The sequence below is a fragment of the Bos taurus genome, chromosome 12 (genome assembly GCF_002263795.3).
Source record: "Bos taurus isolate L1 Dominette 01449 registration number 42190680 breed Hereford chromosome 12, ARS-UCD2.0, whole genome shotgun sequence".
Lineage (NCBI taxonomy): Eukaryota > Metazoa > Chordata > Mammalia > Artiodactyla > Bovidae > Bos > Bos taurus.
Genome location: NC_037339.1, coordinates 84240247 through 84266348, shown reverse-complemented (window position 1 = coordinate 84266348; position 26102 = coordinate 84240247). Strand labels below are relative to the sequence as shown.

The 26102-nt window shown below is 50.6% G+C and overlaps 1 protein-coding gene across 3 annotated transcripts in view; it reads right to left on the bottom strand.

The window, feature by feature from the left end:
• The window catches only part of MYO16 (myosin XVI), a 519124-nt gene that overhangs the window by 33188 nt on the left and 459834 nt on the right, over positions 1–26102 (bottom strand). For all 3 annotated transcript variants that reach the window (XM_059892322.1, XM_025000169.2, XM_059892321.1), the window contains exon 32: positions 24314–25339. In XM_059892322.1, coding sequence (XP_059748305.1) covers positions 24314–25339 — 1026 coding nt within the window. The remainder of the gene's footprint in view (positions 1–24313; positions 25340–26102) is intronic.

Here is a 26102-nt window from a genome sequence, read left to right as displayed (position 1 = left end):
TCGTTTATTGAGAGTTTCTCTGCCCAGACTCTCCCCGGGGCTGGGATACCGTGAGGCACAGGCAGGGAGCTGGGAGGTCACCTCCCAGGAATGTGGTCGACAGCCAACAAGCAAAGGATCAGGCCAGCAGGTGATGGACTGCGGTGGGCTCCCAGAGGGGCGGCAGTGGGGCAGGGCAGTCCAGGTTCTCAGGCCTTGTGGGTCAGGAAGCCTCCTCCAGGGGTCTTGTTTGGGCTCAGGGCATGAAACAGGGCATTGCCCAAGGTAACAGGGACTCTTCTTAGATCTGGCAGTTCAGTACTCAATCCTCTGAGACGGTGTGTGGACTCTTGGTAAGAGTGCATGATGCTAGCATCCCCCAGAATGAGCGGCTAGCTCATAAACAATGGATATATTTAATTTTGGTTGGACCCTCCATTTTTGCCATTAAAAGTTTAAAAAATATTCTTCTAATTCCAATCAGCAGGTTCAACTGTAGCCAAGAAATGTTTTAAAACGTGTCATACAAGTTAGGCTGCGATCCTTACATTATCTACTAAAGTATTCTTTATGTTTTTATCATAAAAGTGGCTGTTGTTCAGTTGCTAAGTTGCATCTGAATCTGTGACCCCATGGACTGCAGCACGCCAGGCTCCTCTGTCCTTCACTGTCTCCAGGAGTCTGCTCAAATTCATGTCCATTGAGTCGGTGATGCCATCTAACCCCCTCATCCCCTGCCACTCTCTTCTCCTTTTGCCTTCAATCTTTCCCAGTCTCAGGGTCTTTTCCAATGTGTTAACTCTTTGCATCAGGCGGCCAAGGTATTGGAGCTTCAGCTTCAGCGTCAGTCCTTCTAATGAATATTCAGGGTTGACTTTCTTTAGGATTGACTGGTTTGATCTCTGTAAGACCAGATATTTGTGTATTCCAAGGATGGCTCTGAGTTGGAATAAGGGAGTGAGTCCTTCTTAAGACATAAGAATGTGTGCTCACCCTGATGACGATTCTTCACACGGTTCTTACGGTAATCAGCACCTCCTGGGTGTTCATTGCGTGCCAATCTCCTGCTGCGGGCGGGACTTGACTTAATTCTCCCTTTCCTAACAGGGCGGTGGAGTCCTTACTCCCTCGCCTGTTTTCCAGATGATGTCACGAGGCCCGGGGAGGTAAACCCACCTGCGGACGCTTCACAGTGAGTCAGTGTAGCCGCGGGGTTTAGACCGAGGTGTGCAGGGCTCTGCCGTCCACCCACTCTCATTCCTCAGTTTGGCCTCTTACGTCAAGTCTTTCCTCCTTATTTCACCTGCTGATGTAAAGATAAGGCAGTTTCTTTTCTGGGTCTTTCCCACTGTGCCTTGGTGGGAATGAACTGGGAGCCCAGGTTGAAGAGCTGTCCTCTGGCCACTGAAAAGAGAGTTGCCACCTCAATACTGACATCCTCACTTTGGGGTTATGCTTATTCATGAATATCAACCAGGGGAGTCTTGGTTTCTACTTTCTGTGTCAGCTTCTGCCCCTAAGCGCCCTGATTCCACGGTGGATCCAACTGCATGAGAGTCTGCGTTCCAGCCTGTTCATCTCTCGATTCAGCCTCAGCGAGGGGCACAGGCAGAGGCTCCGGACAATTTGGTTTTGCTCTCCGCGGTCAGCTTCGTGGTGGAACGGCTGCAACATTCGTTGTCAGAGGTACGCCTGTGACCCTGCTTAAGCACTGAAAACATTGCAACAGCAAGACAGCAAGAGGACTCTGGCAGGAAGCCTGGAAAAGGCTTAGGTGTAAAACCGCAGGTTAGATGCCTACTTTGCGGAAAACTAGAAAAAAAACAATAACATGGAACCAATAAGGCCATCGTTTGTTCATGCCTCCAAGCCATGGTCCTCAGGGTTTTGAGGGTGAAGAAAAGTCACAGCAAAAGAAAACGTTTGAGATTCTCAACGAATCTAAGCAAACAAGTAGGCAAGTGAATGCTGGAAAACCCCACCCAGAGCTTTAAAGCAGTGTCTGGGTCCTGTCTGTGTCCCTGCACCTGGTGAGATCAGTGGTCCGTGTAGCTCAGGGCAGACTTCCGATGGACCGAGCGTTGACACTCGATAATTCGAATCCCTGCGGAATTTTCTTGTAGCCTGTGAACTCGGATTCTCCGTGACCCCACCTGGGGCTGCTCTCAGAGGTCTGCGGAAGATGAATCACGCTGGGATCTGACTCAAAGATAAAATCCTGGCCTTTATATTAAGATACAATGACTGAGCATAAGGAGGCCATGAAGGCACATTCTAGCTGAGTATTAATTGAACAAGAGAATTTGAGCAAATCTCAAAATCGAAATGCAAACAAACAAAAGCCCCGTAGTCCAATGCTAGCTTTTGTACATACGTTAGTTATCCTGGGCGGTGTGATGTTTCGAAAGCTGTGACTTTCAGTAAGAGATGACACCGCACCCCCAAACCTCCAGGGGACATGGGACACTGTCTGGAGACATTGGTGGTTGTCACACCAGGGAGGTGGGTGCCCGTGGCATCTAGGAGGGATGTTGCAAACCCGCTCACAATACCCAGGACAGAGCCGGCGTGCAGACCCACCTGACCCGGAGTCCATGCACCTGGCCACGGAGGGCGGAGGTGGACAAGCCCTGTTTCAAAAGCTGAGTTAGACACGTTCATTTGTACCACTGCGGGAGAGACGCAGACGCAGAGAAGGGGCTGTGGGCGCAGCAGGGGAAGCAGAGGGTGGGATGAGCTGAGACTGTGGTTGGCGCATATGCGTGACCTTGTGTAAGACAGACAGTGGGGAGCGCTGTATAGGCAGGGAGCTCGGCTCGGGGCTCCGTGATGGCCTGGGGCGCCGTATAGGCAGGGAGCTTGGCTCGGGGCTCCGTGATGGCCCGGGGCACCATATAGGCAGGGAGCTCGGCTTGGGGCTCCGTGATGGCCCGGGGCGGGATGGGGGTGGGAGGGAGGCTCCAGAGGGAGGGGATATATGTGCACATATGTTCGATCCACGCTGCTGTATGGCAGAAACTAACACAACATTGTAAAGCAGCTATACTGGAAAAAAAATGAAAACTTGGAATTAAAAACATAAAGCTAAGGCAGATCCCGCCCTTCCCTACTCGTGTCTCTCTGCCAGTTTCTAATTTTGTTCCGGTCAAAATCCAAAGGCTTCTTGAGGTTGACAGACCACCCCTCTCTAACCCCAGGATCCCACTCCCTGCTTGTCTTGATCTCATTTCCAACTACCTGCCGGACACCAGCCTCCCCAGCCTCACCAGCATCTCTACAACCCTCAACTCAGCCTCTGACTCTCCCCCGGGTGGTCCGAAGGGTGGGGCGGGGGCTCTGTACTTTGTTCAGGGCTCGGCTCAAACCACCCCGAGCAGAACAACCTTCCTGACCACCTTCGGAAAAAAACAGCACCTTGTCCTCACCCAGGTCAGTTTCTGTCCTTCTCACCATATTAGAAGGTCCTTCTCACCATATGACATGCTAAGTGTCAACTGTTGGCTTATTTTCCGTCTCTTCCCTCCAGAAAATTGACACCATGAGCTCAAAGGCAATCTTGGTGCCCCCAAGAGTGCCTGCACAGAGTAGATGCTCCACAATATTTGTTGAAATAAACAGAAAAAAGGATGCATAATGAACGAATGGATACAACAACAATGTTATACAAAACCCACTTTCTAAAAGAAACCACGCTATGTGTAACTGGAAGAAGAGTTGACAAATTTACGAACTGAAAAACCCGTGTGAATTATTATAGAAAAATCATACATCTCAGCAATTATTTCTCCCCATTCACATGAGATTATTGGAAACATATAAAAGGATTTCTGCTGTTAATGATATGCCTTTTGAGTTTTAATCACTACTTATAAAATTAGAAGGTAAGGAAACTTTCACACTCTGTGAGGAAGATGTGCTCTACTCATTCAAAGGGCCAGAGCTGTTTCTTTCCACCTGAGACTGCTAAATTGGACAAGACCTAATAGCCAAAGATGAAAGCAACCCAAGTGCCCACTGATGGATGAATGGATAAGGAAGATGCAGTACGTATCTGCCGTGGAATACTACTCAGCCACGAAAAATGAAATCTTGCCATTACTGACAACACAAACGGAGGCATTGTTTTAAGTGAAATAAGTCAGAAAGAGGAAGATGAATTCTGTATGCTTCACTTGTATGTGGAATCTTGAAAACAAAACAAATGAACAAACAACAAAACAGAGTCAGAGATGTAAACAGGCGGTTACCAGGGGGGAGGGTGGAGGCAGATGAGAGAGACGGGAGAGGGAGACTGGGAGGGGCAGGTTCATTACAAAATAACTGGGAGTGAGACACGCAGCGGAGGGAATACAGTCAACAGTGATATCATAGTTTTTAAAAACAGACAAAATCAAAGAGCCAGAGCAGTTTGATTTCTACTAAGAGTGTTAACTTGCAGAAGAAAAGATATGTGGATGTTAGAAATCTATCCCTGACTGATGGTGGGAGGTTTCACGTTTTCACTATTTTCCAACAATCACCACTGATAATTATGTCGTTATTGTTCCACAAAGGTCCTATATAGTCTCTTTAAACAAAAAAACCTCAGTGTTGACTGTGGCCTCTTAGCAGCTGGAGATGGGTAGAGGCGAGTGGACCCCAAGGCTAAAGGAGGAGGCTCCAGACTCCACCCCACTTGGAAAGGCCATTTCTAAGTCAGGCAAAGCACCCAGCTCATGTCTGTGCGCCTGATTGTTTTTTTTTGACAGAATTTCTATAATAACCCTGTTGTAGTAATACCTTTGTTATTTACTTTTTCTTTTTCTTTCAACAGATCTTCATCAAGCGTCCACTGTGCACAGGTACTTTTCTAAGCATAGAATAACGAGTATTTTGCTTAGACTGATCTTCTCATGTTAAATAGATGTCCGCTTCACTTCTTAAATTTGGGTCATTTTTACTCTTTTTCTTAAAGAAGTTCCTCCTTCCCCCGATTGCATAAGTTTCAATTTATTGAAAATAAGAAAAAAAAAAAGAGTCTGCTGCAGGCATAGAGGACTCTGGCAGTAACTCAGCTGGCCCAATCCTGACCCCTGGGGCCTGCTGCTCCCGAGGGCACGTCACTGAATTAGCGGATGAGGGCGACAGAGCAGCGAAATGCTGGACCTCATTGACACTCTTTGCAAGACTGATGCTGTTTACACGGGTCCTCAGGGCAACGTCCGAGCAGAGAGAGCCCAGCTCCTCACCGGGCACTGACTAGAGTGCAGGTTTACCTGGACGTGGGAGGTGTGAGTTCAACGAGGAGACGGGTCTGTGGCAGGAGAGCAGCCACGTGTTTTTGGTGGGGGAGAAAGTGGAGGGGAGACAGAAGCTAAGGAGAAGAACTTCTCTCGGGGAAGGGAGGTGAAGATTTTCAAGAGGGGAGAGAAGCTTCTTACTAGAGGGGAGACGGCTCCTTGAAGAAGTCTGGGGAGCTAGAGAAACCCCTGAGTACAGTGAGTGGCTGAGAGAACTTCCAAATCCAGAGCTGGAAAGTGAAAAACTGAAAGTCGCTCAGTCTTCTCTCTTTGCAACCCCATGGACTATACAGTCCATGGAATTCTCCAGGCCAGAACACAGGAGTTGGTAGCCTTTCCCTTCTCCAGGGTATCTTTCCAACCCAGGGATGGAACCCAGGTCTCCCACATTGCAGGTGGATTCTTTACCAGCTGAGCCACAGGGGAAGTCCAGATTTGGAAGACAGTGGCTAAGGGCAGGCTGGCCGGTTCGTCCCTAGGGATGCTGAGATGCCCCTGAGCTGGTGGTCGCCTCGGGGGCTTCCTGGAAACTGCCCAGTGGAGAGCCCTGAGCCAACCTCGTTCTTCCTCCGCACCGGGAGATTCCTCCAGGGATGGCGTTCAGACACTAAGCTGTATACAGTTCGGACCGCATGCAAAGAGTTAAGCCAAACGGTTTTTCAGAAACATATCTGAAAGAAGTGATTCCTCAAATGTTCCCATCCGAGGAGGGTGGTAAGACGCAGTGAATGACGGGGATGTGTGGAACCCATGGATGACCGCAAGAAGGGACTGTCCGACCACGCTGGGGGGACTAGGGATGGATATTCCGGAAGGCTCTCCTTCTGGGCGGAGTTAAGGTTTTGCTGGAGCTTTTTTTGCGTATGTGTTAAAGCCTTTGACACTTAAAATGCCAACACGAGGGGGAGGGACACCCGGTGTGCGTCCTAACAGGTTGCCCCTTCTCAGCCTGCTGGGCGGGACTCGACGCAGAAAGTGACAGCTCGGAGCGGCCCGCCTGCTCCCGACCAGCCGGGACGCGGCAGCGGGGAAGGCCACGCGGAGAGGGAGGTCGGGCAAACGCCCGGGCCTGCGCAGGAGAGACGGGGCTGCGGCGGGCGTGGGAGCCCTGCAGGGCGGGCATGGGGTGGGGTACCGCGGGGTACCACCGGGTACCGAAGCAGGGGCGGGGTGTGGCGAGGAGGAGGGCAAGGGAAGGCCGAACGCGGAGCACAGGGCGAGACCCTCGAGGGCCCGGCCCCAGCTCGGCCCGTCCGGGTGACGGTGAGACGGGAAGGGCGCTGCTAGTTATCAGCCCGGCACCAGAGGTGGACGGCTGACCAGCTTCAAGGAGGGCTTAGGAACGGAAAAGCAGTGAGAACTGAGTCTCGGGCAGCGGCAGGACGAATGGAAGTCGGGGGTTAGGTAAGTTACGGATCCCTGTGAGCCCAGGGCTGGGGGGTAAGTCAGGACCATCGATGAGCAGAAGTCTGGGGCCACGAACGTGGACTCTGGAGTGACAGCCACCTGTTGTCGTTACTGTTGTTTAGTCGCTAAGTCGTGTCTGACTCTTTGCAACCCCATGGACTGTAGCCCACCAGGCTCCTCTATCCAAGGGATTTCCCAGGCAAGAATCGTGGAGCGGATTTCCATTTCCTTCTCCTGGGGATCTTCCCGACCCTGGGATCGAACCTGCATCCCTTGCATCTCCTGCATTGGCAGGCAGATTCTTTATCGCTGGGCCACCTGGGAAGCCCTCGGGGGTTGTTAAAGCGAGTGCTGATGATTTGGACAAGACCATTTACTAGGACTGCAAACTGAATGTCTGGGGGGAGACTTAAAAATCCCTCGGGAGGGAGAATTTCTTCCAGGAAAAGCGACATTCCTATAAGGAGGCAAAAGGCAGAGCACACGTGGCGATGGATACAAACCGACTGCTGGAGACTCGGGGGCGGGGGCGGGGGGAGCACACGGGCGGGGGCGGGGCAGCTGGCGGGGGGTGGGGGTGGGGGGGTGCTGATGGTACCAAATGCCAAAGAAAGGTCAGGGGGACGAGGAGGGCCTGAGCGAGGGAGGCTGTCTTTAAAAAGACCGCTCAACACATGGCTTCTCTCTTAGGTACCTGAACTTGAGGTAGTTTTAGAGTGTGTGTTGGAAACGGATGAGACTACAATCCAGGTTGCAGTAACGCAAGAGCACAACAAATTACAGCTGTTGGATTTAATGCAGAGAGTGCTCTGTAAGGCATAAAAAATGTGAGAATACATTTGAGACTCATTACTTATGCTGGCTATCGTTCATTTTGCAACTCTATAGGAAAATTCCTCTGCACAAAGGCTACTGCATGCAAGAATGCGTTTGTTTTTATCCTATCTGGTGCTAAGGAAAAGCATGCAGGCTGAGAGGGAGCCAGGCATGAACCCACTGCTTCTCAGGCTCTCGGTTCTGGAATTCAGAAGTCGCGGCTTGCAGTCTCTGCCGATGGGCACCGTGGACAATGTGTCATGGCAGGTAAGCAGGGCCGCTCAGACCCCAAATCAGCCTCCGGCTTGTGTTAAACCAAATCTGTTCACTACTTTAGGGGGCTTCCCTGGTGGCTCAGATGGCAGAGAGTCCACCTGCAATGCAGAAGACCCAGGTTTGATTCCTGGATCCAGAAGATTCCCCGGAGAAGGGAATGGCAACCCACTCCAGTATTCTAGCCTGGAGAATCGCATGGACGGAGGAACCTGGCAGACTACAGCTCATGGGGGGACAGAGGCTTGGACACAACTGAGAGACTAACTTGATTCAGTACTTTGTGTTTCAAGGAACAACGCCTGAAGTCTTACGTTATTGCACACGAGTAAAAGGCACACATAGGGACCCAGAAATCACTCCGCAGTCCCCCCCCGGCCCGCCCTCTTCCATAACAGGCTTCTAGGATGTGAATTAGACTGTTTTCTTGCCCATGATAATATAATCCAGACATCTGGCATCTTGTCTCAGAGAAAGACAAATGCCAAGTGTCGGGATTCACCCAGACCCAGTGGCTGGTCCTAAACTCAAACATGTAGGTCTACATAAGGAGACGTCATGTGTGAGCAGAGGGCACGTTTTCAGGGAGATGCGATCAGGAGGACACACGCTGCAGGGGTGTGTCTAAAAAGGCATGCTTCTAAATGACCCTCAGCCCCAGGATCAGACTTCACCACCACTTTGCTAAGACACAGGAGTGAGTCAAGAGACAGTGTCCGTGTCTGCCGTGATGGGGAAGGGGGACCACGTGAGGTCCGTGCGATGGGTCGTGCGGCAGGCACATTGCACGCACGGTCATATCTCTACAGGAGCTGATTACTCAGGAAGCAGCAAAACACAACACTGGGATGGGCAAGGAAGAGGATGGGCGGCTTGAGCAAACAGAACTACCAGACCTGCTTATACCCTGAGAGGCCAGAGTCGGCCCTGGCACTCCCTTATGAAACCACCACCCTTGAGTAGATCAAAACTGCTTTTGAACTCGGTGCTGACCATTCTTCTGCAGCAGAAAGTGCCATCAAGGCTCATGCTCGGGGTTAAGTTGAGTGGAAAGAAAGGGCTTCCTTGGCCACCCTGCCTGCCCCTGCCAGCTCCCGCCACCCACTCCCCTGCCAAGTCTTGGGGAGATGGTTTGTGCTAAAAACACCAACCGAAGCAGGAAGCAGAGTGATATCTTCAACAACATATGTGCTGAGCAGGGCAAGAATGTACCCATAGTAAAGCTAAAAAATGACTGTCAGTATAAATAAGGTTTGCAGAACCCAAAAAGGCACAGAAATTTATGTGGTGCCAGTTTTCTTTCCAGGTTGACCAGCTGGCTCTTTTTGGGTCCATCTCCTCTGTCCGCGCCATAACTAGAAGAGGCCTGGCCACTATTCCGTTCCTTAGAGCTCGTCTTCCCTGTAAGTAGCGAGCGTTGCTGTTGTTTGGTCGCTCAGTCACGTCCAACTCTTTTTGACCCCAGGGACTGTAGCCCACCAGGCTCCCTTGTCCATGGGATTTCCCAGGCAAGAATACTGAAGTGGGTAGCCATTCTCTTCTCTAGGGAATCTTTCCGACTCAGGAGTTGACCCTGAGTCTCCTGCATTGGCAGGCAGGTTCTTTACCACTGAGCCACATGGGAAGCCCGTAAGTAGCTGAATATGTAACATTTAAACAAGCTGGCCTGGCCTGGAGACCCATTCCTAAAGCGTCTAACCTCAGAGGTCACACGGGCATTTGCATACCCAGTGTTTCTACACTTCCTCAGCGCCAGGTGGTGATGCAAACCCAGGAGGTCGAGAACACCGCACCTGCGCAGCTGCCGGGGGTGGGCAGTGCGTGCCCCCCGCTGTGTGTGCTCGCTCCAGAACCAAAGGCAGAGGGGGGTTATTCCTGCTCTTCTCCTGGGAGTGCTCAGTATTCGTGACATGTGCATGGTGTCACAGTGATGGGAGGCCAATAACACCACTGGAAAAAAAGAGGAGACTGCCCCCGGGACAGCTCCATCTTCAGCTCCCACATCCTTTCCCAGGAGAACCACCGAGGCCCAGGGTCAGCAGACCCCTTCCGATGAAGAACCGCTTATTTACTTATGTTTTCATTTCCATGAGAACTGTATTGACTCTATTTTGTCTCTTGGTATTTAACCAACTTTATATACGGCTCATAATAGAGCCTCACTTGGATTTCTAAGAGATAAATTGCTTTAAGAATAACTACTTGGTTCTTCACCTAGCTTCCCTGGTGGCTTAGACGGTAGAGAATCTGCCTGCAAGGCAGGAGACCCAAGTTCAATCCTTGGGTTGGGAAGAGCCCCTGGAGAAGGGAATGGCAACCTACTGCAGTATCCTTGCCTGGAGAATCCCATGGACAGAGGAGCCTGGTGGGCTACAGCCCAGGGGGTTGGAAAGAATTAGACATGACTAAGCCACTAACACTGTTCACATTCTTTACTTCGGTCCTCGAGAAAAATATAATCTACGTTTGTTCCACATCAGGGACGTCAGAAGAATGCTCATGTCCGTTTTCTAGTGTCTTCTGGCCAGCCCCCGCCCCACCACGTGAACCTCGGCACAACCGGACGTATGGCTGAATCACTTAAACGTCATACGAGACGGTCAGACTCTCATTTTTGGCGTTCACCTCACTGGTGTGGTTCCAGCTGAGTCAGAGAGCCAATGAAATCAATGCAAGTGAAAACCCAAACAGCAGTGGTATATGTTGAATCTTTTCAAAATCCTCGTTCAGAACTAATTATGAAATTTATCCACCCAAGGTATTTAAAGGGACTTCTCTATTGGCATAATCAGTAAAGAATCTTCCTGCGATGCAGGAGACCTGGGTTCGATCCCTGGGTTGGGAAGATCCCCTGGAGAAGGAAATGGCAACCCACTCCAGTATTCTTGTCTGGAGAATCCCATGGACAGAGGAGCCTGGCAGGCTATAGTCCATGGGGTCACAGAGCGTCAGACACGGCTGAATGACACACACACACACAAGCTATTAAAGGGCCCCAAGGGCACAGATCAGGGCCAGTGGGAACAGGCAGAAGCCATGCACCTTGAGCCTCTGCCTGAGTCTGCATTTCAGGGATGCAGGCCTGGGGTGGGAAGTCCCAGGAGTTGGGGGGTGTGCACTTGGGAGCCCTGGGGGGCTCAGGATGGCAGCAGTCCCCCTGCTACAGACGTGTGCCCACAGTTTCACAGCCTGGAGGTGCCGTGCACGTGTGTGGATCAGCCCCACTGCCCACACCAGTGGCTGCTGCCCAGCAGCTCTGAGGCCTTACATAACAGATTAAAAATATCTACACAGACTTAAAAGTCTTGTCACAAGTCTCCTCAAGCCACGTGGCCAGTCTCTCTGATGGCTCCTGTGGCTGCATCCTTTATGGAGGGGGGCTGGCCAGCCTCCCTGACTCTGCGTGCCTCCCGAGCCTCCAGGCCTGGGACTGAAGGTCCCCGGAGCTGTCACTCAGGAAGGATGAGTCACGGGGACTCTGCAGGGGCAGGCTGAGCCGGTCGCCAGTGGCCCTCATTTCCCCTGGAACAATCAGGAGAAAGCCCCTCGGAGCCGGTCAGGAGGTGGGGCCCCCTCCTTGTATGCCCAGCACCCGGCATCTCTCACCGTCACTTTGAAGCTGTATGTTTACACAGAAATGAACACAGAAGAAGCCTTTTGGCACCCCTGCTGCAGCTCCTCCAAGCATTATGTGGTGATGCCATCACGCCCCTGGATAAGCCCTCCTCCTTAGGGTTGTAAGATGCCCCAGTCTCAGCCTGAGGTAGGGTACCCCCTCTTTCTCTAGCTGCTTTGGCCTCATCCACCCCCCTTTCCTCCAAAGGAATCCTACCTTCATTTGGATCGGTTTCAAAGGACATATGTATGGGTTGAAAAAAATCAACTTAGTGCGTCATGATAAGCATTGAACAGTCAAAGAGAGTAGAATGAATCGAATAAAAATGCAGCATTTCTCAAGCATTAGGGGTAAGCTGTTTGAGAAACCCAAACAGTGTCTTCACCGACGTTTCTCGCTGTCCTGGGACCTTGTGAGCTGCTCGCGAGCCGATTCCATATTTTACTTTTAAACTCATACGGCTTAGGACAATACTCTGTACAAAACGCATCCTCAATGCATATTTCAAATGAATGAATGAAGCCTGTCCCTTTTATTTATGATTTGTCCCCCCAACGCTCTTTGAAAACTTGACGCGAGTAGCAGACAGCAACACAAAACGTGGCTGCTCATCAAATGGTTTTGCTTGAAGTTAACCTCTGATGTTTTCAATCCTGAAAAGAACTACGTGTCTCAGGGGCGACGTCACAGATTGGTTGTATTATCTGGAAAATGGAACCTTTTCCCTAAAGTCATTACAAAGGGTCCCAGTGATGGATTCCACCCCTGCAGCAATGGAAACGCTTTCTGGTTAGCAGCTGGACCACATCAGTGGGCTGTCTAATGAGCATCAGATTAAAGAGACATTTGTATAATCCCCCATCACCATACAGAAGCCCAGTGCCTTTGCCCCGCGTGGCTGTCCCAGCTGCAGAAATTAGACGAGATTTCCAGGCTGAGTAAGGGAATAGAGATTCCCCTCTCAGCTGTGACTACATCAGTGAAATGAATGCCAGCAACTGGAGTCTGACTGTCTTATTTGACATGTAAATGATTCAGTCGCATCTCTGGTTGTGCTAAGGCTCACACGGTGGGGCAGGGGGTGGCCAGAAGGCACTAGAAAGCATCTTACAACAGGAGCACAAGCTGGTGTCTGAGATGGAGCAAAGGATTACATTGTTCTTAAGGACCGAAGTAGTTCTGAGCACAATTTTCTATTAAAACTCCAAGAGAGATTCCATCACGAGCTATATATAAAGGTGGTTAAATACCGAGGACAGCAAGATCCAACCAGTCCATCCTAAAGGAAATCAACTCTGAATATTCACAGGAAGGACTGATGCTGAAGCTGAAACCCCAGTACTTAGGCCACATGATGCGAACAACTGACTACTGGAAAAGACCCTGATGCTGGGAAAGATTGAGGGCAGGAGGAGAAGGGGACGACAGAGGATGAGATGGCTGGATGGCATCAGTGACTCAATGGATGTGAGTTTGAGTAAACTCTGGGAGCCAGTGAAGGATAGGGAAGCCTGGCGTGCTGCGGTTCATAGGGTTGCAAGAGCTGGACACGACTTAGTGAGTAAACAACAGATATCAAAAGACAAAATAAACTCAATACAATTCTCATGAAAATAAACAAAAACAAAAAACTCTTTAGCTCTACAGAATCTATTGCTGGGCACTGGTTATTTATTTGAAAACAGATATGTGAACTGTGAAAAGTATTGCCAGGCTGGTTGGTTAGTTGCTCAGTCGTGTCCGACTCTTCAGCGACCACATGGACTGCAGCCCGCCAGGCTCCTCTGTCCAGGGAATTCTCCAGGTAAGAATCCTGGAGAGCATGTCATTTCCCCCTCCAGGGGGTCTTCCTGACCTAAGGGACTGGAATCGGCTCTCCTGCACTGGCAGGCAGGCTCTTTACTGATGAGCCACCTGGGAAGTTGGCGTGCTTTGATCTTCTGTGCTTGGTGTGTGCCCCTTTCTGCTCCTAAACCAGCCTGACCCCATCCAGGTGAGCTCACCTGGGAACTGGAACTAACTCCAACAAGCAGACGTGACTTCAGGAGTGATTTAAGGGCTTTGAGCTTTGGTTTGTGTTTCAGTAACATGGACACACCTGCATAGGGGCAGTGTCCACCCGCCGCTCTGTCCAAGTCCTCTGTCTCCTACTTACTCCTTCCTGGATCTTTCCATTTCAAAAGAGAATAATAAAACCAAGATGGAAAACACGCCGATCTGCTTGGGAATCACCCTGCTGCGCCCACAGTGTACACGTCAGTCCCTCCGTTCTTTAAAGTGGACATTTTTGGGCAAGAGTGTGTTTGATTTTGAGCCAGAGTCTGGGGTGTGAAGAAACTCTTTTGCAGGTTTTGCAGGACTTTGGGTGATGCACACATTTGCAGGTATCGTACCCTGAGTGTTCCACTGTAAACGTGTGTCAGCTCAGATCTAGCTCACGTCTGCCGTGGTTCAGTTCAGTCGCTCAGCCATGTCTGACTTTTTGTGACCCCGTGGACTGCAGCACACCAAGCCTCCCTGTCCATCACCAATTCTATCACCAGTTTCAGTAAACTCATGTCTATTGAATCGGTGATGCCATCCAACCATCTCATCCTCTGTCGTCCCCTTCTCCTCCTGCCCTCAATCTTTCCCAGCTCAGGGTCTTTTCCAATGAGTCAGCTCTTCGCATCAGGTGGCCAAAGGATTGGAGTTTCAGCCTCAGCATCAGTCCTTCCAATGAATATTCCGGACTGATCTCCTTTAGGACTGACTGGTTGGATCTCCTTGCAGTCCAAGGGACGCTCAAGAGTCTTCTCCAACACCACAGTTCAAAAGTAGCAGTTCTTCAGCACTCAGCTTTCTTTATAGTCCAACTCTCACAGCCGTGGTTTGGTTCCTGCATATTTTAAGACTGAGTCATATGTGTGGGGAGGAAAGTGAGATTGTCACTGGTCGGTTTCTTACAATTAACATGTATCAGCTGCATGTAAAATTGCAACGCCCAGTAACTGCCAGTGTACGACGTCTAAGGACGAGCATTACAGACTTCAAGAAGAAATTGGAAAAAGGGAGACGTGAAAACCAGGGCAGCAAAAGGCCCAAGAAGCTTCACACACAGCGGGTGTGAGGTGGCTGCTGACTCACAGGGTGCAGGGCTGGCGCAAATGACGCTGAATGTAGCGAGCTCTCAGGTGGTGTGGAAGTTTCTAGGTTAATCTGAGAATTAATCACAAAAATGATTCAGGTCGGCATAAAGGCCCTAAACACTCTTAGGTAGTTGAGAAATGGGTTATTCTCTTCCAATACGCTTAAGGAGAGAGAGAGAACACAGCGGTGATCCAGGTCATCTTCAGGAAAACGTCCACGCACCCTGTAGCTTCTAAGCATTTCTTCACAAAAGGAAGAACACCCCGGGACTGTATTCTGTGGCAATAATGAGATGCAGATAGCCAGGAAGGTCTTTATTAACTAGCTATGGGAGAGTCGCTGAGTGGCTTAGAGGATAAAGCACCGGGTTTCTCCTAGGAGCCCCCAGTGGGAGTTTAATTCGAAATCTAGTCTAGAGACCACCCCCTCCCACACACAATGGCTGCTTGCTTTAATGGGTTGATGGTATGAAAAATATGTACTGCTTATGAAAGATAATCCACTTCTGAAAAGACTGAATTTTTTTCCCCCAGAATTCCAGGTACAAAAGATCTCCTCCCCCTGGATAGCGCACTGAGAACAGTCCAACTGGGATGACTCCTCTGCGTCCTCCGGCTGTCTCAGAAATGATGAACTATTTATGCACGCTCCCTATCTCTGGTCTGACGGCATGCTGGCGGCTGTAGATTCACAGCCAAGCCGTGAAGGAAATTTCCCAGGAGAGTTTCACACCATTCGCCGGGTAACTTTTTGATCAGGTTGATCTAAATATTTAATTGTCACAACTCCCTGCTTGGTTTGATGCCTGGGTGTCAGAGAAGAATGAAGCAGCCACGTCCAGAGGAAGTAGCAAGCTCAGGAGGCCTTTGAGTTTAAGATTCTCCCAACAAATATTTATTGAGGGATCTGAGTATGGGGCTGATGCTCGTTTTTTTGTTGTTTTCAGCCGTGCTTCTAATTTTGCCATTACAGTATCTATATCTCTATATAGATATGTCTGAATATCTGTATCTGTAGCTGTATCTGTTTCTATAGCCACATAATCTAGGAAATAAATAGTTGCTGTAGAGACAGATGAAGTGGGCTTTTTTGGGCTGTGTGCCTTTCTCCTGGGCTTCCTGGGAATCCTGCCAGTGCGGGATACACTAGAGACAGGGGTTCAATTCCTCATTTGGGAAGATCAGCTAGAGGAGGGCATGGCAACCCACTCCAATATTCTTGCTTGGAGAATTCCAGGGACGGAAGAGCCTGGGGGGTTCCGTCCATGGGGTCACAAAGAGTTGGACATGACTGAGCGACTGAGCATGCATGCACGCCTTTCTCCTGCCCTGGATCGTACTGTCTTGCAAATCACTGCTGACCATCCGAGCAGCCCTCAGCGTGGCCCCTGGGACACGGGGAGAGGTCCCTGTGGCTTTACCGTGCGGCCAGTCCTGAGCAGGCATCCGAGACGCCGCACTCCCAGGACCGACACTCGGCCTGCAGTCGAGCACTTCCTCAAGGCAAGATGCTGGGTGAGCGTCTTGCAAGTGAAAGCAACTGCTGTGAGTGACTGCTCACCTGTAATTAGGAGCTGTTCCCAAGCAGAGCCTTACAGAGGCAGAGACAAAGCAGACAGAAAGCCAGGAAACAATCCTTCTGAACCAGAGGAATTATTCTGGTTCACCTGGGTGCTGTGGGTCCCTGACATTGCGGAGGGCAGACTGTGGGACGAGAGGGCAGAAAGGGCCTCTGTCGAGAAGCTTATGCTGAAGGGACATTGTCATTGTTTAGTCACTCGGTCGTGTCTGACCCTTTGCGACCCCATGGACTGCAGCCCGACAGGCTCCTCTGTCCATAGGATTCTCCAGGCAAGAATCCTGGAGTGGGTAGCCATTCCCTTCTCCAGGGGAATCTTCCTGACCCAGGGATGGAACCTGGGTCTCCTGCACTGGCAGGCAGATTCTTCCCCACTGAGCCACCAGGGAAGCCTTTCAAGGCTCGCTGGCCACATGCTAACAGGACCAGGTATCCTGAACTCATGTTTGGAGACAGGGCTCCCCACACACGGGCTCCTCTTGCTGCCCCACCTGCTCCCCTCTTTCTGTACCCACCTGGAGAAGTCCCAGCCCCCCGCCTCCTGCCCCCATCATCGCCCATCAGGCGTCCTGCTCGCGGGTCAGCCCTGGCGGGAGGCTCTCTGAGACACTACCGCAGCAATGAGCTCCTGCTCTGGGGCCGCCAGCTGTGCCCCCCTCCTGTGCCCTGCTCATCAACGCTCCGTGATGAAGTCTGGTCAACCTCTCCCCAAACAAGGCCCGAGCACACTGCTGGGGTTCACAGGCCACGTGGGGCTCAGTCACAGACCCACGGTGGGGGGGTCTATGCCCCCCAGGTAGAACCTCACCTTGAAATGGGGCGGACCCATCTGCCGCCCGCCCTGTCTGGAGAGGGCAGGGCACCCAGAGCTCGCTCTCTCCTCTCTGGATTCCCGGGGGCAAGCCCTGGGCTTGCATCAAGTGAATGCCTGGTGGATGACTACAAGGGAGTTAGCTCTACAAGTTAATGCAAGTCCTGGGTACAGGGCCCTGGTTGCACAACTTCCCTGAGTGAAACAGTTCTCGGGCATTGAGAGAGAGGAGGTGCTGTAAACAGGGAGAGAAATGTCACAGCGTTCACAACAAATATCAGGCACTTAAAAAAAAAAGTCCAATTAACACGGAAGACAAAGAGCCCTGTGCTCTTAACGTAGGTATGCCTGGCTATGGATCCATGTATTCCGGTTGAAAGCTCATCTGCAAGGGGAGACAGACTAAGGATTACTTCAGCTGGGCATCCGGGGAATGAGGAACACTGCAGCATCCGGCTGCAAGTCCCAAACACAGAGACACCTGCGCTGCGGTGCGGCCAGGAGCTGTGCAGGACATCGTCTGCTCACACAGGGCCCCACGTGTGTGTCAAAGCTCGGGTTCGCCGACCCGGCCGGGGCAGCCACATGCTAGCTCTCATCCTTCCCATATATCCACCCAGCGACGAGCGAAGGACTTGCTTCGCTAGAGATGCTAAGCTTGCCTTCCCCGAGGACTTCTTCGTTTGGAAAAACGAGGGAAACTTGGGGCTGATTTAAAATGGTTCCAGAAGGCAGAGGGATGCCTTCCTTTCACGGGAGGGCGGCCAGAGTGCCCTTGACTACACATCCATAAAGTATGTGCTTGCTCCGTCCACGCCCTTTCTAACACTCATGAAGCCTCAGGCCACCACCCTCCACAAATAAATCACCACGCAGAGAAAGCAAAGCAGCTGGAGAGTGAGAGAGATTAACAGCTCAGCACAGGACACACAGCTAGAAGAGCCTGCATATAGGCAAGACGCCTCGGGGATGCCGAGCCCTGCATCCCAGCATGGGATGCTGAGACCTGCACAGGAGGGTGGATGTCTTATGCTGCCATCTCATCAGAAGGCGTCGGAGGTGAAACAGAAGACAAGTGTCGAAACGTCTGCCGCAAACACCAGGAGCAGAGAACGGCAGTTTACCAACGCTGCCCTTGAGCACAGGTCACAGGTTTCCGCCTGTAATTCTGTGATATTTCAGCGATTTTAAAGCATCTTCTTGTCACCAAACAATGCATAAGTAATTGTGCTTAATTTGGCAGAGAAGCTTCAAAATCTCACTCAGTACTGATTGAGGAGGCAATGGGGGCTTTGCTGGTGGCTCAGTGGTCAAGAATCCAACCTGCCGTCGGAGGAGACAAGGGGTCGATCTCTGGCCTGGGAAGATCCCCACACGCTCCTTGGGTAGCTAAGTCCATGTGACGAAACTACAGAGCCTGTGCTCCAGAGTCCGGAAGCTGCAGTGACCGAGCCCACACACCGCAACTATGGAAGCCCGAGTTCCGTAACAAGAGAAACCACCACAGCTGGAGTGTGGTCCCCGCTGGCCCCAACGAGAGAAGCGCGCACAGCCATGAAGACCCAGCCGGGCCCCAAACAAATCAAAACAATTTCTTTGAAAAGATGCAGTTGTAATACATACTTGAGAGATTGATCTTTCATGCTTAGCTCTGTTTGGACATGACATTTAGAAATTCACCCCTTGAGGCTGTCGCTGTAGAAAAGTTATCCGCACAGCTGTCCATGTAGGGGGCTGTGCTCACAGACCCTGTGGAAGTTCTCGAAGGCCAGCGATTTCTGTTGGAAAGCTGACTCCTGAGAATTATTTCAGCTGCATCATGAAAAAATGATGCTCCAGCACCTTAGGGGTAGCTTCTGTTTTGAGCAGCAAGATGATGTTAGTTAATCAAGTCTAAGATGTTCAAACGGATCGACAGGTCTGTACTTATTAAAGTGACTTAGAATAAATCTTTTATTTTTTTTCTAAAGGACTTCCCTAACGAAATTTATACAAATATTTATCAGTAAATTGCTCTGACATTGGGACATATTTCCACATAATTGAGTGATGGTGGAGGAAGCTGGAGATGAGCTAAGATTGGTCACAGAGATAGTTCATTAATCCGCTGTACTTTTGTATGTGTTTGAAATTTTCCATAAAGCCAACTTTGAAAATAATTCTTTAAAAAATAAATGGTTTATGGAATCAAGCATTACACTGTAAAAATTTCATTTATATAATGAAAGTATTACTCAGTTGTGTCCAACTCTTTGTGACCTGTGGGACTCTTCAGGCAAGAACACTGGAGTGGGTTGCCATTCCCTTCTCCAAGGGATCTTCCCGACCCAGGGATCAAACCTGGGTCTCCTGCATTGTAGAAGGTTTCTTTTACCATCTGAGCCACCAGAGAAGTCAAAACTCAAAATATCCTTACTTGGAGTATTTATGCAATGAAATAAAATATTTGAAATTAAGAGTAATTTCCATTTGGCTGCAGTGGTTCTGATTTGTAAAAATGCCCCAGGGCCAGATTTATCAAATATATTTATATGTCAAACTGCTTTTTTAAAGGTAGGTTTTCATCAAATGTATTTACTAAACACCTAATACATGCAAAGAAATATTGTCTCTATGTTTCTTGTTGCCAATATAATTTTTAACTACCTATTTATATTATGTAAACTAAAGATGCACAGTATCAGAAAGTCACAAAATAATTTTTTTTTTTACATATTCTGCAAATCAGACTCCTCCACTTTCTTCCCCACGTTTCTGAGGCGTACTGCATTTTTGTTAATGCCTGATCATCCTGCTCTTTTTCAATGGACACAGAAAACATGCTCATTTTATTTCACATTCTAGATAAACAACCAGCCATGGAAGGAACCGTTTGGAGCAATGGCGCACCCTCGTGGCCCCAAGAAGCAAATGGTATCCACTCTGCATGTGAACTCCGTCTCATAATTTTTGAAACTAAGCAACTATAAAAAAAATTAGCATAATAATATTAACCATAATATGGCATCAGAAGAAAAACACCTTGTGAATGAATGGGATCAACAGAAAGGACAGACAATTAAACACGTGGTTGTTCTTCATTCTAAGGCCCAGCGGCCCCCAGAACACATTCTGCAGTTGTATGTATCCCTGAGCTGTGAAGTACATGTTTGGAATTTTATGAAGCAGTTTTCTTATCCAAACTGTAAGACTCTTACTTGTTGCACCTTGGGTGAGTAAATAGTGCTTTTTAAAGCCTTACTCTCTATTTTATTTTAATTCCCTGCAGTTCTGGGCCTCACGGTGTAGGTAACTGAGACAGTCGCCTCTAGAGCCAGAATCACTGCATTTAAGTCAGGCTGTGTCTCTCAAAGTGGGAGCAAGTTTAATCTCTATGCCTTAGTTTTCCCATCTGTAGAATGGGGACACCACAGCAGACACTGTTTAGTCTTGTGAGAACTAAACAGGTTATTAAAACCATGCCTGGAGCACAGTAGCCCCTGCAACCACAGCAGCTAAGACACCTCCTGCCAAGCTGTCGCCACGGCCGTCACCTGGACAATCACATTTTGTCCACCTGCATTCTGGACTCAAGAGCTTCTGTGACTTTGTGTTCCTCCAGTTGAATATCCAGGAGTCTATAGGAATACGATAGTTATGAAATCCCATATTTAGGTCTACAGAGTAGCAACAGAGTATAATTAAACACCACAGGACCTTGTTTGCTATCCACGACTCACCATTCCTTACGTGTTAATCAGTGCCAAAAGTAGTCTGGAGCGAATCCTCTGAATGCCTTTTCTCAAGTCCAAAGCAAGGAACTGTCAACACTCGACTATTTGTGGAGAGACATTATTTTATCAACAAAGGTCCGTCTAGTCAAGGCTATGGTTTTTCCAGTAGTCATGTACTGATGTGAGAGTTGGACTGTGAAGAAAGCTGAGCGCCAAAGAATTGATACTTTTGAACTGTGGTGTTGGAGAAGACTCTTGAGAGTTCCTTGGACTTCAAGGATATTCAGCCAGTCCATCCTAAAGGAAATCAGTCCTCAATACTCCTTGGAAGGACTGATGTTGAAGCTGAAACTCCAATCATTTGGCCACCTGATGTGAAGACCTGACTCACTGGAAAAGACCCTGATACTTGAAAAGATCGAAGGCAGGAGGAGAAAGGGACGACAGAGGATGAGATGGTTGGATGGCATCACCAGCTCAATGGATCTGAGTTTGAGTAAACCGGGAGTTGGCGATGGACAGGGAGGCCTGGCGCGCTGCAGTCCATGGGATGCAAAGAGTTAGACACGACTGAGCGACTGAACTGGACTGAGGTGGCTCAGACGGTAAAGAATCTACCTACATCTGGGAGGCCTGGGTTTGATACCTGGTTCAGGAAGATTCCCTGGAGAAGGGAATGGCAGCCCTCTCCAGTATTCTTGCCTAGAGAATCCCATGGACAGAGGAGCCTGTCGGGCTACAGTTTATGGGGTCGCAAAGAGTCATATACGACTGAGCGACTAATACATAATCTCTTCAAGGTCGCTCTCCAAAGAATCGAGGGGGAAGTTCTGAAATGCTCCCCAAATTTGCGGTACAATTTCCCCACATCACAACTGTCCAAAAATCGGGCTGTAATTAATTCAGGTGCCTTGAGGCAGAATTAGCTGCCCACTGGATTCTTTGGTAAGAAAGCTCTTTCGGGTGAAGAGAAGAGCATTTTTAAATATAAAGAGGGTAAAGAAAAATATTTGTAATCTTAAAAGAAGTCCCAGGACTTCAGTAAATCATGAATAACAGCCATGAGATTCATTTAGTAGAAAATGGATTCCTGGTTCCTGGATCACAGTGTGTAAACCTTAATAATCATATAAGCAGCTCTGGTGATTAGCTCCAGTGTGATGACTTTTTTTTCTTCCCAGTCTTCTCTTAAGCCCCTCCTGCATGCTGAAAGATGCCACGAGGACGCGTTCTGTGCTGTGGTCCAGGAGTTTCCCGAGTCACGAACTGTGAGGGATCACAGGGTTCTCAGCCGCACAGCTGGACCCCAGTCACCGGGTGCGTGGGGACATTTCCCGAGTCACGAACCATGAGGGATCACAGGGTTCTCATCTGCACAGCTGGACCCCAGTCACCTGGTGTGTGGGGACAAGCCTCTTCTACTGCAGCTGTTATTACAGCCACTGTGCTGGGGGCAGAAGCTGCCAATGCAGGCATTTGTAAGAAAGTCTTAAGTGGCTCCAGACAACCTTTTCTAAGTGAAGAGTATTTTGTAAAAGCCTACAGGAGGAAAATAGATGCTTTCTAATTTTAGAGTTGCACTAACGATGGTGTCCTTGAGGTTTTGATGGATGTTAGCGGGCACTGGTTAATGTCACCACGGGGAAATATAATTAGCATATCCGGGCACCCTGGCTGGAGACCTCTCTGTGGTCCTCCCTGCGAGTCCTAGATTTCAGTTCATTCAGTTCAGTCACTCAGTTGTGTCTGACTCTTTGCGACCCCATGAATTGCAGCACGCCAGGCCTCCCTGTCCATCACCAACTCCCGGAGTTCACACAAACTCATGTCCATCGAGTCAGTGATGCCATCCAGCCATCTATCTCATCCTCTGTCGTCCCCTTCTCCTCCTCCCCTCAATCCCTCCCAGCATCAGAGTCTTTTCCAATGAGTCAACTCTTCACATGAGGTGGCCAAAGGATTGGAGTTTCAGCTTTAGCATCAGTCCTTCCAAAGAACACCCAGGACTGATCTCCTTTAGAATGGACTGGTTGGATCTCCTTGTAGTCCAAGGAAGTCTCAAGAGTAGACTTAGGGATTTCCAAAGGATTGCCACCCATCTAGAAAATCATTAACTTCACTTTTCTGAATACATCCGAGAAGAATTCATCCAACTCTCATCTATAGTAAAAGGAGGCTTATGACGCTTTAATAAACTTTTAGTTCCAAAAGCAAAGCAAACATTAATGTGTTCGTGTAATGCTTTTCTTTTAGAGTCTGTTTTGTTTCTTGGAATGAAACATATGACTTGTGAAATTCAAGTCATCCCCTACTTACAAGGACAATTTCTTTTATTAATGACTTATAATTAAGAAGAAATGGCTAAACAATTAGCTTATTAGTCTGAAGAGTAAACAAAGAGCAGGTTATTCATCCATTTGCTAAGTGTTCTTAGCCTTGACGTACTTTTCACTTATTGAGAACATTTCCTAGGTTTTCTAGGGGGTTTTTTGTACCTCATCAGATGATGAAAGCCAATGCAGCTATGTATTTTCTTTAGGAGAAAGAGCAGGTAAGTGGCTACTTTTGGTCCTACTGCCTGACCTTAAGGAAGGTGCTTAGCCTCCTTGCCCTGAAGTCTCCCATCTCTGTAAAGTAAGGATGCCAGTAGCTGTCATCTACATAATGGCATTATGACCGAGGGACCCATTACAGTTTTAAGAGAAGATGCTTTATATTACTGTAGTTCACTTCCCAAATACAGAACGCTAGAAAATATTTTGGTTTCATATAAAAGCCTTCAGATGCTTTTTGGAAGATGACGATGTTCTTTGTGGTTATTAAGAGAATCTGAGCCCAAAGGCAACCTCATCTGAATGAGGTGAGCTACTAACGAGATCAACAAAAAATTCTTAATGAGCTTTTTTTTTTTGATAGCTACATTCTACTTTTATAGGGACACAAAATAAATACTTTTTGATACAGGCCACGGCCTCTGGCTGCCACAGTCTAGCCCTGAGCTCACTGGGACTGGCTTGTCAACAGCTGAGTAGTTGAGACGCTCCGCGAGAAGATGCAGACAGAACAGAATGGAGTGAAAATGGTCCTTGGGACCAGAAGGCAAATCATTTACTGGCAACAACAGCTGAAGAGGCTGGCCAGCTCCTCCGGGGAGGCTGCCTAGAGGCCTGAAGTTCGGGGGTGCAGCTGTAGGAGGCGGGGGATGGGGCCCCGCAGTGGCCTTCCTGGGCTGGGCTTCCTACCCAGTGGTACTGAGTGTCAGGGAGTAACTGAGAAGTAATCACTCCAGAGGCAGGGAATGGAAGTGAGACGGCCAGTAAGGCGAGGGTGTTCGGGTAACCCCAAAAGGACATCTCAATATAACAGCACGCGGCAACTGCCATTTCCAAGTTATATCCGGATATTGTTAGCAAAGGGAAGTCAGTGGCTCAAGCTGAGTTTTGCTCTAATGCCCATCGTTTCACCAGGCTGTCTGAAGCCTGGTTTTAGTGCAATGTGTTTTTAATATCATGAACTTGTGTCTGCAAAATGGGAAAGATGCATTCTTAACTACTTGGCCATACCGGTTGCATATAAGATGATCTTAAAGCCGCTACCTGCTCTGAAGGACCCTGCAGGGACCCCGCGCATTCCTTAACACCGCATTCCTCTGCACAGCACCCCTACCCTCACATCTGGACCTGTCTGAGCGAGCTCAGTGCTCCAGACTCACCCTGGGGTTCGCGGATCCTCCTGCCCACCGCAGACCTCCGGAGCACGCTCCTGCCGGAGTTGAACAGGCTGGCCAGCTCGTCCAGGGGGCTGCCCAGAGCTCTGGAGTTCGGGGGGCTGTAGGGGGCCGGGGAGGGGGCGCCAGTGGTGGTGGCCTTCCTGGGCTCCCCTCGGGCCGTCTTCCCGGGGGAATACGGGGTTTTGGGGAGGGGGCTGCAGGGCGCGCCTGCGGGGGCCGAGGTGGGCTTCGGGGGGACCCTGGGGGGCTCCGCGGGGGCCGCGAAGGGGAAGTGCCCGGGTGGCCGCGGGGCGGCGGGGGGCGCGGGCGGGGGCGTCGGGGGCGGGGAGGCTCCGTGCGGCCCCGCGAGCGCGGGGACGCCCGGGGACGCGGGCCGGTCGCCGTCCCCCTTGGGGGTTTTGGGGTGCTGGGGGGACAGGGGGCTGGAGCCCTCGGGCTGCACGGGGTACTTGAGGTTGGTCTCCAGCACCGGCAGCTTCTTCACCTCCAGGGGCGTCAAGGGCGACTCGTCGGACGCGGGGGAGCAGGTGGCCGGCGTGGGGGGGAACACGAGCAGCGGGGGCCGGTGCGCCAGCAGGTTGGGGAAGGGCGCGGGGATGCCGCACGCGTCCCCGCCGGCGCCGCCGTCCTCGGGGGCCGCGGGGGGCGACGCGCACGCCGAGCCGGCGCCCGCCCCCCGGCCGCCCGCGTCCCCGGGGGGCGCCCAGTACTTCATCTCCTCGTACACCGCCTCGGCCGGCTCGGGGCTGCCGGCGCGGCCCAGCATCTCGATGTAGACGGGCTCGGGCTCGGGCTCCGGGGGCGCGGGGGGCGCGGGGACTCCCGGGAGGCGCTGCGGGCCGCCCGCTCTGCGCCTCGCGCCCCCGGGCCCTGCCGCCCCTGGCCGGGCGCCCGAGATCTCCTCCGAGGAACCGCTGAGCTTGGTGTGGGGGCTTCGCTTGGGCTTCCGAGGGGGGACCTTCTTCATGGTGCTGTAGTCGTCGCTGTGCGGCCGGGGCCGGGTGAGAGCTGGGCCAGGGACAGAGAGGGGGCCGGAGCGTCAGCGCGACCCAGGCCCCAACCCGCGCCGGCCTGCCCCCTCCAGGGGCCCCGTCCTCCCACCCCCCAGGGTCCGGGTCTCCCCACACTCCCCGCGACTGCCCAGGAGAAAACCAGTTTTGGTCTTGGAGCTGGAGGACAAGGAGGAGGTACACTGGCCATAAGGAGACCCGGGATGCCAGGGATGAAGGGCCTGGGATGCGGTGGGGAGGGCACCGCACATCTCCCCTGGAGCCTGCTCACACCTGGGTTCTAAGGGCCTGACACGTGAGGACTGAGGACTGGCCTGACCGATCCTCAGGACTTCTAGGAGACTGGGGAGAAGGTGAAAATCAGAGACTTGGTGCCCCCTGGGTGTTTCTTATAGGAAATCCTCGGAAGCTGGGTTGTAGAAATAATCTAGGGCTTCCCTGCTGAGTCAGTGGTAAAGCATCCACCTCAAGTGCAGGAGACACAGGAGACAGGGGTTCAATCCCTGGGCTGGGGAGAACCCCTGGAGAAGGAAATGGCAACCCACTCCAGTATTCTTGCCTAAGAAATTCCATGGACAGAAGAGCCTGGTGGGCTACAGTCCATGAGGCCGCAAGAAGTCAGATATGATCGAAGCAACTGAGCAGGCACCCAGGTGAAATGAACACAACCCACCAATGAAAACAACTGCAGCATGGAGAGATTATCTTTCTAAAAAGAACTTTGTGAAAATGATGCCAAGAGTGAGTTTTACAATTAACTA